General features: G+C 49.5%; 1 protein-coding gene across 1 annotated transcript; it reads right to left on the bottom strand.

The window, feature by feature from the left end:
* Positions 1-10,839: 10,839 nt before the first annotated feature.
* Positions 10,840-12,049, bottom strand: EI90DRAFT_2858915 (uncharacterized protein; the record flags this gene model as incomplete). The annotated part of the gene is made up of 2 exons (XM_039053787.1): positions 10,840-10,956; positions 11,765-12,049. Coding segments are annotated over 2 exons (402 nt in total), but the record flags the coding sequence as incomplete, so codon positions are not given.
* Between the last annotated feature and the right edge of the window lie 1,337 nt (positions 12,050-13,386).

Below are 13,386 nucleotides of genomic sequence, written 5' to 3'. Positions count from 1 at the left end.
CGGACCTTGCGGAAATCCTGGAGAACCCACCATGGAGTTTTAGGATTGAGAGCATAGCGAGTTTAGTAAAGAAAGTAGGATTTTGGAGAGTTTGGCCCCACGAGCTTAGTCGGCATAGAGAGCTGCTAGCCCTCTTTCAACGCCTGACACTAGAAGCCTCACGGGGTGTGGAGTGGGCATGTGTACTGGCAGGCCCAGCTCAGGAGGCAGTCCCTGGCCACTTAGACTGAAGTGGAAAGGGTGTTATTATTATTAAAGGGGAATGCTATGCTACTTACCTGAAGTGGAAAGGGTGAGAAGAAGGCTACTTCTTCGGTTCCCACTTCAGGTATGTTTATATACATGCGGCTTGTGTCATATCCATACAATCCCGACCTCCACTCCGGGCTCCCAGAACTCCGAAACTGACTCCGGAGCCCTACTTCCCTTCCACCACCTCCTCCTTGCCGACTCCCAAGAGGTTATCCCACCTCCGGCTCCGACACCACCTTTGGTCCGACTCCGGAACATTCCGGGTCCAACCTCAACCTCAACACCTTCCAGATGAGCACGCAACACCTATGTGTCAGGGGACGACTCCCAGGTCCCCATGACCCTCCCCTATGGTCCACAGTCTCTGGTCCGGCCAGCCCTATCCAGGGCACAATCCTACTGTGGGTCAGAGATGAGAAGGAAGTTAACTTCTCATCTTCCCACAGTGGCCACAATAGATCGAAAACTTCCAGAGATATCCGGAAGTCACATGAGACCCGAGACCCGAGGTCTGGGCCATCCGGCCGCACTGAGCATCCGGCACAGGGCGCACGTGGGAAGTGCAACAGCCAGGTGCAGGCGCGGGTGCAGGTGCAAGTGCGGGTGTGGATGCGGGTATGGGCTAGGTCAGGGTGTATGCCCTGACACTATGCTCCCAACTCTGGACCTCCACTCCAGAATCCCGTTTGCGTCTCTGTCTCCAGAACCTCCAGTCTTAGCTCCGACCTCGGACTTTGACCCCACCTCCGCTTATACCCATTGTATTGGTTAGCTCATTCCATTTAATTACCCTTGCCAATATTCCGGAGTTTAACTTCCGAGTTCGGACTTTCCGGACTTACTTCGGACCTTGCAACTAGTGCATTGCTCCATTCAATTCCGCTATTCTCCCTCATTCCTATTTGGGCTGCTGCTTCCTTTCTATTCAGTCAGCTGGCCATTCCCCACTCCCATCCTCCTTCCTTCCTCCTTGGGCCTTGGCCCTTCACTCCTCCTTTGGGAAACACCATTGAGTGAAACCCTTGACCTTCAGTGTTGTTCCTCCTTCCAGCTCCCTTTGTCTCCTTTCGGAGTACCCTTGTTCCTTTTGATTCCGGACCCCTCCTTATACACAAATGTACTTAGTAACTTGTAACCTCAGTCCGAAATCGACTTGATTCCCCCCTAAGAGACTTTCCCTCTGCTAGATCTGAAATTAGGGACCCCCAGGACAACCAGCAATGGCACAGCGCTCTGCATGAGTTGCTGAGGCCAAGGTCCTTCCACGCTAAGTCTCTGATTCCATTCCAGAGTCGTCCGAATCCACCGTATCTAACAGCTTGGGTCACATGATGGGTGCCACGTCACCCTCACATACAGCTGTAGTCACCTGGGTGTCCCCATGGGGGATCCCGAGGGCGTCCGATGTGAATGCACGAGTTGGTCATAGTGGGGAGTTGATACAAAGAAAGGTCGTCCGTGTCAGAGACCAGACTTGAGATGAAAGAATGTCTCTGTAACGGAGGGCTTCGGCCTCAGCGACTTCTGCCAGGAGCGCTGTGCCTAGTGACACGTCCGTGCCCTAACTTACTGACTGGCAATTAGAACCTAGGGGGGAACTCTAGTTGATTTTTCTGCTGGGGCGTAACCTATGTACAAGTGGGATATATATATGGTTACAGCGGAGACGGTTCTGCAATTGGCGGAGCCGAACGGAGCGGAGCTAACGGGGTTTAACCATTAGCCGACTGAATATTACCGACGAGTCGGTTCACGGGGTTAGCAGAAAGGCAGGCGATAACCCAGAAATGGAAAGGAGGGATAAGCCCGAAGGTGGACTCTGCAGGGCAGGCGAGTGTATTGCTCAGCGGAGGCGGGGGTGCGCTAGCGGACATCGGAGCTGTCCGGAAGTCTTCGGGGCTCCGTACTTAGGGAGGCGTAGGTAATAAATTGGAATGGGGGGGTGGTGACCATCGAGGGGTACCGAGAGGATTGTGGAATAACGGGGGCTCCGAGGTTAGTGAGGGAGGAGCGGAGTTGGAACGGAGGAATCGGAGGGACCGGAAGTCGATGGCTGGGGATGGATATGACAGTCCATGTAGAATAAAGAGAAAGTGTCAGGGACCGACCCGGGGTCGAGAGTGTCCAGGTATGTCACCTGGGGCTGAGGGCCTGGTAGGGTGTGATGTGGGCACACGTAACAACAGGCCCGATGCAAACAGGTGTCCCTGGCCACTTGGGCTAGAGTGGGAAGTGTGAGAAGAAGGTTGCTTCTCAGTTCCCACTTAGGCTGTGTTTATATACATGTGGTTAAGGCCACATCATCTATGCACACAGCCACATACATCTGGGTATCTCTGCAAGAGATCCCAGGAGCGCCTGGTGTGCAGGAGGTCACCCAGCATGTCCAGGTCCGGGCATGTCGTACTGCAGCCGGGTCAATAGTACATTGATAAGGGAAGTCATCTGTGTAATAAGGAGAGAAGGGAAAGAGAGAGAGAAATGTCGAAATTGTATCTGGTACGACTACTGGACTTATCTGGAGCTCCAATTCAAATGGCTTCAAATCCAGGTCATGTGGCAAGGACATAAAATCATGGACAAGCCTGGTATCGAACCCAGGACCTCTAGCATGCATCCATACACTACTCGCCCTTGAGCCATGCTATAGGCTGTTAAACTCTATACTATTGGGAACATATTATATTCTCCAACAAGAAAGAGGGAAAGGGGGAAAGAGAGAAGAAGGAGGAGGTAGGGGAGGAGTGGGTAGTGGGGGACCGGGTCAGGTGGGGCCAGGTCAGGTGGGCGTGCCCTGACAGAAAGTAAAGAGAAAGTGAAATAGGGGAAGAGAAAGAAAGAAGAAGGGGGGAGGAGGTAGGAGAGGACTGGGTGGTGGGGTACCGGGTGAAGTGGGGCCAGGTGGGGCAGGTGGGTGTGCCCTGACAGGCTCTGGCAAAAAAAAACCCAGCAAGAATGAATTGAACCTGCACAAGCATAAACAGCACTATAACCCACTAGACCAAGTAGACCCCACATGTACTCAGCCTTAAAAGTAATATATAAAGGGTTAATTTCAGCCACAGATCCAGGGTTGATCATGAAGTCAAAAGCAGCTGCCCAATGTACACATTGATTGTTAGAGACCGGATGTAGGATGAGGGAGATGTCCCCATGGTGGAGGGCTTCAGCCTCAGCAACTTAGACCAAGAGTGCTGTGCCTAGTTACATGTCCTTGCCCTAATTTACTAACTGGCAGCGAGAACTAAAGGGGGATAACTCTAGTCGATTTTATTACTAGGGTGTAACCTATCTACAAGTTATGTATATATAGTTACATGGAGGGCAGGCCTGTGAATGGCAAGGCCGAGTGGAGCGGAGCTAACGGAGTTACCTGTTAGCTGACTGAATATTACTGATGAGTCGGGTTACGGGGTTAGCAGAATGGCGGGCTATAACCCAGAAATGGGAAGGAGGGATAGGCCCAAAGGTAGGCTTGCAGGGCAAGCAAGTGAATTGCCCAGCAGGGGTGGGAGTGTGCTAGCAGATGTCGGAGCTGTCCAGAAGCCTCCGGAAATCCGTACTTAGGGAGGCGTAGGTAATATATTGGATTGAGGGGGTGGTGACCATCGAGGGAGTCAGAGGTGATTGCAGAATATGGAGGCTCCAAGGTTAGTGACGAAGGAGCAGAGGTAAACCGGAGGGGTCAGAGGTAGTGGAGGATGATGGCCATAGATGGATATGACTGTATCCCCTTAGGCCTGAACCCTTGAAGGCCCAGAATTAGTAAGGTGAGGGGGAGCTGTACTTACAGAAAAAAAAATGAAGATGGGAATGAGGAGTGGGGAGAAAGGAGAGATGGGAGAGGAGTCAAGGTTCCTAAGGAGCTTTGGGTCCAGGCTTATCTGGATACCGAGAGTGGAAAGCTTTGATGAGGTCGGAGGCATGATTGAGTTCACTGGCAAGGAGCCATTGTGTCTCCTCATCGGTCCCTTCATAGCCTAACCACTTGTACAGGTAGAGCAACTTGTTGCCTCTACATTGGTCGATCTTAGAGTCAAGGATCTCCTCAATCTTGAACTCCATTTTGCCTTCAATTTCTATTGGAGGTGGAGGTGGTTGGTGGCAGTTCGGAATGATGTTTGGGACAGAGGGTTTGATCTGCAAGACATGTAATACCAGGTGGATGGCTTGCATGTTTTCCGGCAGGCGGAGAGTGAGGGAGTGGGTTCCAATGTGGGTGATGATCTTGAAAGGGCCAAGGTTTTTCTCGGAGAGCTTCTTGGAAGGTTGGTGTAAGGAGTGGTAACCCCACCCTTCATTCATTATCTTATTGTATATTTGTCTCGATTTAAACATGTATAAACAATGTATATACAATAACATGGGAATTTGGGAAAAGGAACAGAACTCCTTTTCCTCCCCATCATTGATAATTAAGCTCAACTTTATTGACGACCTGAGGATTGAGGAGAACTGGGGTTGGAACCTACACCAACCCCTTACAGTTGGGTGGAGCGGAAATACTTGGCCTTTACATAGACCAAAGTTCCTACCTCAAAAGCTGGGGCAGGGCTCCGACAGGAGTCTGCCGGGCCCTGGTAATGGATCTGAGCATGGTGCATTTCCTTGCAAAGGAAGTGATGGAGGGAGTTGAGATCGACCGAGTACTCTTGGGCACATACTGATGTCAAGTCTCGCTCTGGGTGAACAGTGATGTTCGGATGGTAGCCCTTATTGGCAAAGAATGGAGAGATGCCTGTGGTGGCATTCGGAGCATTATTGTATGCAAACTCTGCAAGAGGTAGGAGTTCAAACCAATTATCCTGCTGATAGTTACTGTAGATACGCAGGTACTGTCATATCCATCTACGGCCATCGTCCTCCACTACCTCCGATCCCTCCAGACTCTGCTCCTTTGTCACTAACCTCGGAGCCCCTGTATTCCGCAATCACCTCCAACTCCCTTGATGGTCACCACCCCCTCAATTCAATATATTACCTACGCCTCCCTAAGTACAGAACCCCAAAGGCCTCTGGACAGCTCTGATGTTGTTGTGGGGACAACTCCGTGTACCGCAAAAAGTTGGATTCTGCGGAATTTGGTCACCAACACGCAGTACATATCCGCTGACGCTCCCGATACTCATTCTATCACTATCCAACACTCCATACACTCACTCCATATTTTTCCATATTTTCCCCATCATTCCTGACAACCCCAAGCAAAATTCCCATGCCCAACCATGCCGCCAATTTCACCCCCTCTCCAGACCTCCATACCCACACTCACAACCCAGCCGTTTTTCCACCCGATAGTGATGCTCTACCACCCTTCTTCACTCCCGGAGCATTTCCCAGAATGGCAATCCCATACCCGGATGGTTCAGCACGGAGTATACTCTCACGTGGTCTTGACAGCACCTGTCAATGGCCACATCTCAAGAAGTACTGCACCAAATGGGACGAATAGGGGCTCGTTGGAAAGCTGGAGACGAGGAGGTTGCTGACGGGAGGATAGGCGGGCGCTGTGGCGAACTGTTGCGGAGTTAATTTTCACAATTCCCATTTCGGACCCGTTGTCACATATTCCCCATTCATTCATTTTTCTTTTATTGTTTCTTTGTTCCCAATTGGATATTGATCATTTACGGTTGCCTAACGGCCCGTTTACATCCCCCCATGCCATTCATTCCATTTCAAACATATATAAACTAGATAACAGCTTGTACATAACAAGTTAGTATTGAATAGACCCGTGAAGGGACAAGCAGAAGTTGCATCCAAGTGGCAAAGACGCCATCCACGACCCTAATGCCCCCCTTGAGATTGTTGCTCACGTCTAAGACCCCTCTCATCATAATACTCAGCCTTGACGTCCAAGAGAGACGTAGGTGAGTGTTTGTTTGAGGTTTTTGCAGACTCGGTAGCGCCCCAGGACCAAAACCCGGCTCCACAAACCACACCCGCGCACACTACCACCCTCCCCCTTCTCTCTGTCTCGAGTCTAGGCGATAGACCCGTTACAACGTCCACTAGTGCACTCCTGCCCCTGCTGGGCAATTCACTTGCTTGCCCTGCAAGTCTACCTTTGGGCCTATCCCTCCTTTCCGTTTCCCTGCCATTCTGCTAACCCCGTAACCTGACTTGTCGGTAATATTCAGTTGGCTAATGTTTAACCCTGTTAGCTCCGCTCTGTTCGGTCCTGTCATTCATGGGCCCGCCCTCGCTGTAACTATATATACATAACTTGTAGATAGGTTACACCCTAGTGATAAAATCGACTAGAGTTAATCCCCCTTTGTAGTTCTCGCTGCCAGTAAGTAAATTAGGGCACAGATGTGTAACTAGGCACAGATGTGTAACTAGGCACAGATGTGTAACTAGGCACAGCGCTCCTGGTCTGAGTTGCTGAGGCCGAAGCCCTCCGCCAAGAGACATCTCCTTCATCTCACTTCTGGTCTCTAACAGGTACTGCTCGAGCATCTGGTTCATCCATTCGGTCTGTCCATCTCCTTTGGGGTGGTAACCTGAGGTGAAGTGGAGGTGGATGTTGAGGGCTTTACCAAGTGAATGGAAAAAATGAGAAACAAACTCCGGACCCCTGTCAGAGGTGACATGGGAAGGAACTCCATGCTTGGAGAACGTGTGGAGGAGGAATAGCTTGGCCAGTTCCAGAGAGGTGATGGTATCATGAGTAGGAATCAAGATGCACTGTTTGGACAGGCAGTCCACGACGACCAAGATGGAAGTGAATCCAGAAGAGGAGGGTCACTGTTCAATGAAGTCCATGGAGATGGAGTTCCAAGGGCGATCGGGAATGGGGAGTTGTTTGAGTAAGCCATAAGGCTTGTGACAAGGAACTTTGGCATGGGCACAAGAAGTACAAGAGGACACATAGTTCTTGACAAAGGTACGAATACCCAGCCAGGTATAATCACGACCCACTAGCTCCAGAGTCCGGTTTTGACCGAAATGTCCGGAGAGCTGGTGGTCATGTTTGTCTTGCAATACGCAGAGACAAAGATCGTTAGAGTCTGGGACGTAAATGCGATTGTCCAACCTTAACAGGCCTTCGGCATCAATGGACCAGTGGGAATTGGGGAGGTTGGGGGAAGCGAGATGAGAAGAGATTGTGGTGTTGGAGGAGAGAGATGATAGAATGTCTTGATGGAGAGCCTCTGTGTTGATGAGTACGGCTGCCTGGATTACTGTGGCAGCTAGAAACATAGCTCGTAAGGATGCAGTGAGCTGCTCCGAAGTGAAGACTGGTCAGAAGTTCTGCAGATTGACACAAGTGTAGTCCATATCCTCTTCTTTGGGATAGATGTTGTAGGCAGGATAATCGCGCACGCACAGACTCGGCTCGGATACCTGCTTCCACGATTAGAAAACCACTTCTATTCACGTGACGACTCGGTACGGAATTGGTATCTAAAAATAGTGCTAATTCGTACGATTCCGACGATATCAAGAACGTCCTAATCGGTGGAGATTTGACAGAGTTCCGTGTTGGAGAAGTTAGGCACAGCAGGTCACGAGTATGTGCGGGCGTGGGAATCTCAAGCGGCAACCCAGAATTCCAGCCTCACTCGTTCCCACGGCGTCTAATAAATCGGTAAAAATGCTCATTGGCCGCATAATAGTTTTATTCAGTCACATTTCTAATTTCGGCTTTTAATTCCGTAAATCTGTTAAGAAATCGCTTATTTTCTTATATTTTATATTTCACCATCATATTTCACTTATTGATTGATATTCTTTTATTGTTACTGTTACCCTTTTTTATTATTTCGCCTAATAAGGTACCCAGGTGCCATATGGCACCAATATTTGCCATCTATTCTTTCTAAAAATAATTATTAGATATAATCCTGTACATACCGGATTTTGAAAAGAAGTTCTCCCCTCCCCCAAATTCTCTAAGGTGCTAGGACACGCTAGAGTGGGTGTGAGTGAGTGGAATCCAACAGTAGGAATAAGGGCAACTGTCTAGCCCACAACAAGTGGGTAGTAGATTAGTTGAGCCTGGACCTTGCGGAATCCCGGAGGACCCACACCGGAGTTAAGGATCAAGTGTAGCGAAGTTAAGTCAAGAGAGAGAGTAGGAGTTTTGGAGAGTTTGGCCCCACAAGCTTAGTCAGCATAGAGAGCTGCTAGCCCTCTTTCAACATCCCAGCATCTAGTCAACACATCTGGTTTTACTCCGAGTCTTCTGGGATGGAATCAGACGGACAGTCATGTGGAATTAGGAGAGGAACACTGACCAGTGGGCTTGCCACTGAGTCAAGAGTTTGGTGGTAGAGAAATACTCGAGGTTCATGTGGTCAGTGACGACGATGATTGGGGTTCCTGAACCTTCAAGATAGTGACACCAAGATCGGAACGCATCATGAATGGTGAGCAGTTCCTTATCACGGGTGTCATAGTTGAGCTCCGGTGCCAAAAGTGTTCTAGAGCAGAAAGCGATGGGGTGAATCTCTCCGTCATCACAACGGATGGAAAGGATTCCAGAGATCACGTAATCGGAGGCATCAGTTTCTACAATGAGAGGGGCATTGGGTACCCAATGCATCAGGATGGGGGCTGACATGAAGGATTCTTTCAGAGTGTTGAAGGCAGAATGACAGTCGTCAGAGAAGAGCCAGGGGGCCCCTTTACATGTGAGGCACATCAAGGGGACCACAATGTCGGAGTATTGGTGGATGAAACACCGATAGAAGTTAGCAAAGCCAAGGAAGGATTGGACATCCTTGACTTTATGGGGCTCAGGCCAACCTTGGATGGCTTGGACCTTCTCGATGGACATGGTGAGTCTGGAGGGAGAAACCGTAGTATCCGTATGAAATCTGCATTTCTTTGGATTGGCATATTGTAAGGAGTGGTAACCCAACCCCTTAATTCCTATCTTCATTCTATATGTGTCTCATAATAAACATGTATATACAATAACATGGGAATTTGGGAAAAGGAAGAGAACTCCTTTTCCTCCCCATCATTGATAATTAAAGCTCCATACAGCTCAACTTTATTGACGACCTGAGGATTGAGGAGAACTGGGGTTGGAACCTACACCAACCCCTTACACATATAGGCTGTGTTTGCAGAGTCTCCTAAGAACTTCTCAGACATGCTCCTGGTGTGAAGCCATGTCTTCCGAGTAGGTAAGGATGTCGTCTAGGTAGACTACCACAGAAACGTCCAAGAGGTTGGCAAAGATCATGTTGACAAATCGCTGGAAGGTTGCAGGTGCATTTGTGAGACCAAATGGCATGATGAGCCACTCATAGGAACCATAGCACGTGCGGAAGGAAGTCTTCCACTCATCGCCTGCCGCAATGCAAACCAGGTGGTAAGCATGCCAGAGGTCGAGTCTGGTATAGACAGTGGCATGGCTAGGTGTGTCAAGGAGGTCTGAGATGCAGGGAAGTGTAGTGATCTTTCTTGTTCAGCCCTCTGAAGTCAACATATGAACCCGGAGGCTAGGTGTTCATCTAAGAATGCCTGGAGAGCCTCAAGTTTCGAAGTAGAGAGGGAATACATAGTTCCCAAGGGTGGTGAAGTGCCTTCCTCAAGGTCAATCTCAGGTCGTGCTCATGGTGCGGTGCTAGCATTGAGGCTTTGCTCTTGCTGAACATGCCTGCGAACTTGTGGTACTCCTTTGGAACAGCCAAAAGGTCAACAGAATCGGTGTGGGAGGAGGCAGCCCTTAGGCAGCTTTCCTGGGAAGGGATGGTCAGGCTGAAGGATACTGATCCTTCAAGTCAACAAGCCTTCATGAATGTGGAATGGCTGACGAACTCAATGGATGGTACCAGAGAAATGGGAGCCTGGGGCTGAGGTGCTAACAGAACATCAGATGGTTGGATGTCGGACGACAGCAGTGGTGCCAGAGACGATGGGGGAGAGCTTGGAGTAACTGTCTTGGTTAGTTCAGGAGTTCGGAATGTAATACTGCTTGAGACCCAGTCAATCAATGGATTGTAGCAGGTAAGCCAGTTGTGTCCTAGGACTAGAGAACAAGATCCATCCAGCGATGTGACAAAGAAAGTCGTGGGGGTGATGTTTCCGGAAGCAAAGTGGAGGGGAATATCGATGGCACAGGTTACATCGAAAAGGCGCAGTTGTAGAGGTTTAATCTGATATGTCTTCAGGGCCAGCTCCTTCACAAATTTGTCGTCGATGAAGCAGTCTGAAGACCCAGAGTCTACAAGAGTGGGAACATTCTCATAGGTGCGGAAGAGTTTATTTTTTGTCCTAATATCGGACAGGGAAGTAGGAACAGAAGAATTAAGAGAAGAGAAGAGAAGAGAAGCAGAACAATCCACAGAAGTAGGAGGAGGTGGAAGAGGAGAAGAAAGTGAAACATCAGCAACACTATCTACAGCGGGTAGAACATTAACCAAAGGGTCAACATTGAGAGAAGGAAGTAGACCATTAGAAAGAGAAAAAGAAATGGGAATGTGGAGGGAGGAAAAGTCGGAAATGGAAGACACATTTAGGCATACTTCTTTGAGTGCATGGAGGGAAGAATTGCAACCCCTGGTCCGTACAGCGTCCACAGGGGTGCGGACTAATTTTTGCCTCTGCGGAAGTGGATCCTTGCTCTTTGGTCCTGGCTGTGCAGGCCTTGGATGCGCGAGAAGAAGACTTAGGGCAGTCCTTGACCATGTGGCCAGACTGTCTGCAGAACATGCAAAGTTTCTTGTCGAGACAACGCTTATGCTCTTGTGGCATTGTAGGAGGGATGAGCTGGTAGTACCCAAACAGCACTATATAATGGTCTACAGACGTTACCTGGGGCCCAACACACATTCCCCCAGCCCCCCAAAGCCCGTTGCACTTCCCCCATCATCTCTGTATTTTTTGATATTTTTCCAGACCAGGTTACGACCACTTAGTTTCCTATTGGGCCGCTTTCGTATTTTCACCATATCTCCCCCAGTTCTTCTCCGATCCAGACGCCTTAGGTATCGTTGGAAAGCTACCGTCAAGACAAGTCGAACAAGTCTAATATCAGGAGATTTGGTGCAGCCGTTGTGGAGATCATCAAATTCTATCGATTGTGTGGCCGCACCCATATATTTTTTATGTTTTCTGTTGTTTTCTTTGTTCTATGTTGTTCTGTCCGTTTCTATCCGTCCCTAACACCGTCGGATTGCTCGGAAATTAGCTTCGGTTATATACAAGCATGTATTTAGTATGATAAGAGATCTTCTCCTCCTTCCCCGCTTTAGTGCCAGTCCGACAGTACCACATCTGGGAGCATGTGAACGAGTTCAGTCAGGTTTAGGGTGACGTTGAGAAGGCAGGATGCCTTGCTCGGCCCTAGGGAAGGTCCACCAGGAAGTTTAGTTGGTTTTTGACGGAAGTTTGAGTTTTCCGGACCTAGTGGGAAGGTCCACCAGTGAGTCTGTCAATGCTGCAGTTTTGCTCCTCCCCCCTTCGTTACCTGTGTGTGTGTGTGAGGGTGGTCTGCTCAGGTTCAGAGGTCTGTGTGCCCCTGCAGCCTCTTCAGCCCATTCTTTCCCACTTGCAGTGTGAGCTTGCTGTTGTCTCCGAGTTTTGATGAGAGATCTGGCTTAGTGGAGCTGGCCTCGGACTTCTTGTTGTCCTTCAGAGGCTTGCTACCAGAAGCAGGATTGAACGAGGAGGAGGAAGGAACAGTGTCGGAGTGGGAAGCGGTAGTGGTCTTGTTGAAGACATTGGAGGTGGAGGGTTTCACATGACGAGTTACTTTGGATTTACGCTCCCAATAGCATGCATCAAAAGTCTGTGATAAGGTGCAAAGTTCCGAAAGGGTGGATGGTTTCCCTACCCTGGCAATGTCATCTTTCATACGTTCCGGCAATCCATTATAGAAAAAATGGCAGAACGCGGCTTCTCTGTAACCGTGAAGTTGTGATGCATGTCGATTGAACTCGATGATGTACTTGTTGATGTGATGACTGTCCTTCATGTCCAGGGTCATAAGTTGGACTTTGGCGTCGCCCACAGGATCATGATGGCCGAAGTTGGTCTGGAGTTCATTGATGAACTCCTGGTAATTATTCATCCAATGAGGACGAAGTAAGGAATTTTGGTCGAACAGTAGGTCCAGCTTGAACCAATCAAGAGCCATCCCCTTGAGGTAGGACTGCACAAAGATAACCTTGGCGCAGTCACTAGCAAAAGCAAGGGGGCAGTCCTGGAAGTTTAGTTCACACTGGACCAAGAATACTTGGAGTTCATGGGGGTCTTTTCCATTGAACTGTTCAGGCTCATGGACCTTGGTCCAGAGAGCGGAAGATGGTGGGGGAGGTGGGCATCTGGTGTGATGGGCCAAGCTGGTGATGGCCTGGGCTAGCTGTGTAATAGCTACGTTGGGAATGGGCTTGGCATCGTTGGTAACTCGGACAGTAGGGATGGGAGGATCAGCAGGAGGGGGGTCGACGAAGTTGGGGACCTTGGAGCCAAGTCCAAAGAAGTGGACTGGATCTACAGGCTGTTCAGTGGTGTCTCTGAAGTCAGAATCTGCAACTGGTGATCGATTTCTGATGGGGCACATGATCGGAGTCGACAGGAGAGGGGTTTCTAAATTAGAGAAGCTACGAAACTCAACTGGGTTTCTCACCAGACGACTAGGACCAGGCTGCGAGGGTTCAGGAGATGGGGAGGCTGAGTGAGGAACCAATGTATGTAGTTGTGAACGAGTGCGAGGGGCTGGGTGCCATACAAGATGTGTACTGTCAGGGAGTGATAAAATACTGTTAGAGACTGGATGCAGGATGAGGGAGACATCCCCATGGCAGAGGACCTCAGCCTCAGCAACTTAGACCAAGAGTGCTATGCCTAGTTACATGTCCATGCCCTAATTTACTAACTGGCAGTGAGAACTAAAAGGGGGATAACTCTAGTCGATTTTATCACTAGGGTGTAACCTATCTACAAGTTATGTATATATAGTTACATAGAGGGCAGGCCCATGAATGGCGGGGCCGAGTGGAGCAGAGCTAATGGAGTTACCTGTTAGCCGACTGAATATTACCGACGAGTTGGGTTACAGGGTTAGCAGAATGGCAGGCTATAACCTAGAAATGGGAAGGAGGGATAGGCCCGAAGGTAGGCTTGCAGGGAAAGCAAGTGAATTGCCCAGCTGTAAGGGGTTGGTGTAGG

The sequence above is a fragment of the Cantharellus anzutake genome, assembly GCF_015039405.1.
Source record: "Cantharellus anzutake strain C23 chromosome Unknown EI90scaffold_35, whole genome shotgun sequence".
NCBI classification, from domain to species: Eukaryota; Fungi; Basidiomycota; class Agaricomycetes; order Cantharellales; family Hydnaceae; genus Cantharellus; species Cantharellus anzutake.
This window is presented reverse-complemented; position numbering and strand designations above follow the sequence as displayed.